Source organism: Trematomus bernacchii, unplaced genomic scaffold (assembly GCF_902827165.1).
Source record: "Trematomus bernacchii unplaced genomic scaffold, fTreBer1.1, whole genome shotgun sequence".
NCBI lineage: Eukaryota > Metazoa > Chordata > Actinopteri > Perciformes > Nototheniidae > Trematomus > Trematomus bernacchii.
In genome coordinates, this window is record NW_022987839.1 from 5,417,142 (window position 1) to 5,419,580 (window position 2,439).

General features: G+C 43.3%; 1 protein-coding gene across 1 annotated transcript; it reads left to right on the forward strand.

Moving 5' to 3' along the window:
* Positions 1-1,747, forward strand: LOC117500350 (tripartite motif-containing protein 16-like). The gene has a single exon (XM_034153207.1). The coding sequence runs from the start codon at positions 1-3 to the stop codon at positions 1,678-1,680; it is 1,680 nt and encodes a 559-aa protein (XP_034009098.1). The 3' UTR covers positions 1,681-1,747.
* Positions 1,748-2,439: the final 692 nt, after the last annotated feature.

Here is a 2,439-nt window from a genome sequence, read left to right on the forward strand (position 1 = left end):
ATGGCGCAGAAAGGAGTTCTGCTGGACCGGGAAACCTTCTCTTGTTCGATCTGTCTGGATCTACTGAAGGATCCGGTGACGACTACCTGTGGACACAGCTACTGCATGAAGTGTATTAAAGGCTTCTGGGATGGAGAGGATGAGAAGAAGATCCACAGTTGCCCTCAGTGTAGGCAGAGCTTCACACCGAGGCCTGTCCTGCTGAAAAACACCATGTTAGCAGCTTTAGTGGAGGAGCTGAAGAAGACTGGACTCCAAGCTGCTCCTGCTGATCACTGCTATGCTGGAGCTGAAGATGTGGCCTGTGATGTCTGCACTGGGAGAAAACTAAGAGCCTGTAAGTCCTGCCTCGTGTGTCTTATATCTTACTGCAAGAAACACCTCCAGTCTCATTATGACGTAGCTCAATTAAAAAAACACAAGCTGGTGGAGCCCTCCAAGAAGCTCCAGGAGAACATCTGCTCTCGTCACGACGAGGTGATGAAGATGTTCTGCCACACTGATCAGCAGTGTATCTGTTATCTCTGCACGGTGGACGAACATAAAGGCCACGACACAGTGTCAGCTGCAGCAGAAAGGACTGAGAGGCAGAGAGAGCTGGAGGGGAGTCGAGAAAACATCCAGCAGAGAATCCAGGACAGAGAGAACGAGGTGAAGCTGCTTCAGCAGGAGGTGGAGGCCGTCAATGGCTCTGCTGATAAAGCAGTGGAGGACAGTGAGAAGATGTTCACTGAGCTGATCCGTCTCATGGAGAAAAGAAGCTCTGATGTGAAGCAGCAGGTCAGATCCCAGCAGAAGAGTGAAGTGAGTCGAGTCAGAGAGCTTCAGGAGAAGCTGGAGCAGGAGATGGCTGAGCTGAAGAGGAGAGACGCTGATCTGAATCTGCTCTCTCACACAGAGGATCACAACCAGTTTCTGCACAGCTACCCCTCACTGTCAGCCCTCAGTGAACCTACACACTCATCCAGCATCAACATCCGTCCTCTGAGCTACTTTGAGGACGTGACGGCGGCCCTGTCAGCAGTCAGAGACAAACTACAGGACGTCCTGAGAGAGGAATGGACAAACGTCTCACCGACTGAAGTGGATGTTTTACTGTCAGCAGCAGAGCCCACCACCAGAGCTGGGTTCTTAAAATATTCACAGGAAATCACACTGGATCCAAACACAGCACACCCACAGCTGTTATTATCTGAGGGGGGCAGAAAAGCAACATACATGAGACAACCACAGTTTTATTCTAGTCACCGAGACAGATTCACTTATTGTCCTCAGGTTCTGAGTAGAGAGAGTCTGACTGGACGTTGTTACTGGGAGGTGGAGTGGAGAGGGGAAGGAGTTGATGTAGCAGTCACATACAAGAATATCATCAGAGCAGGGAGGGAAAGTGGATTTGGATACAATGACAAATCTTGGTCCTTAGAGTTTCAAAACAAAAAAAAAAGAAAAAAAAGTTATTCATTTTTTTACAACAATATCAAAACTCCCTTCTCAGGTCCTCTGTCCTCCAGAGTAGGAGTGTACCTGGATCACAGAGCAGGTATTCTGTCCTTCTACAGCATCTCTGAAACCATGACTCTCCTCCACAGAGTCCAGACCACATTCACACAGCCGCTACATGCTGGAGTTTGGCTTGGTTATGGTTATGGAGACACAGCTGAGTTGTGTAAACTGAAATAGCCTGAAGTCATTTGAGGAACTCTTCTACTTCTTAAACTCATTGTGTGTCCATCATTGTTGCTGAGAGCTGATTGTTCATGTATTCACTGCACAGAGATCAGCTGTCAATCAAACATTATGGGATGTGCTTTAACATCTTCTCATGAGTTGTTCTGTAGATGTTGGAGTTTCTTTAGGCGGCGCTCCTTCCTGTGTCTGTTTAGCCATGGAGGCTGTCACTGCTCAGGAGGATTTCTGTTAACCTCAACTCATATTTCTCTGCATGGAAATGTAAACTTTGCTCTAAATATGTGTTGAATATTGATATTGATGTATTTGTATGTTGTTGTTTCTCTTGTAAAGCTTGAGTCTTAAGAGAGAAAGCACCAGAGCTTCTTTCATTTGAGATATTTTATTCTAAATGTCTTTTATTTTTGACTAAGTCTCAATGTGTTGAATGCATAAATGAAAGTTTGAATAATGAAACAAAAGACATTAAAAGAAAACTCATAAAAAAAGAAAAGCTAACAGGTTGAGTTTGTAATAAATTGTGTTTCTATTTTCAACATCTGAGATGAGTGCCACATTTACATGTCTGGAAAAAATGTAATGTTTTGGATTTTTCTTGTTAATAAAAGAGTTAAGAGGATACAAGTGAAAATCTCAGTCTTTCTATTTTTTTATTATAAAAATAACTATAACTTATTTTTCGAAAAAAATATATTTTCATTTTCATTAATTAAGTAAGAAAAAAAGAATTTTTCTCCAGAAAAACATGAT

Bases quoted from the DNA above. Each gene is read 5' to 3' on its own strand.
- LOC117500350 (XM_034153207.1), top strand. From the start codon at position 1: ATGGCGCAGAAAGGAGTTCTGCTGGACCGGGAAACCTTCTCTTGTTCG.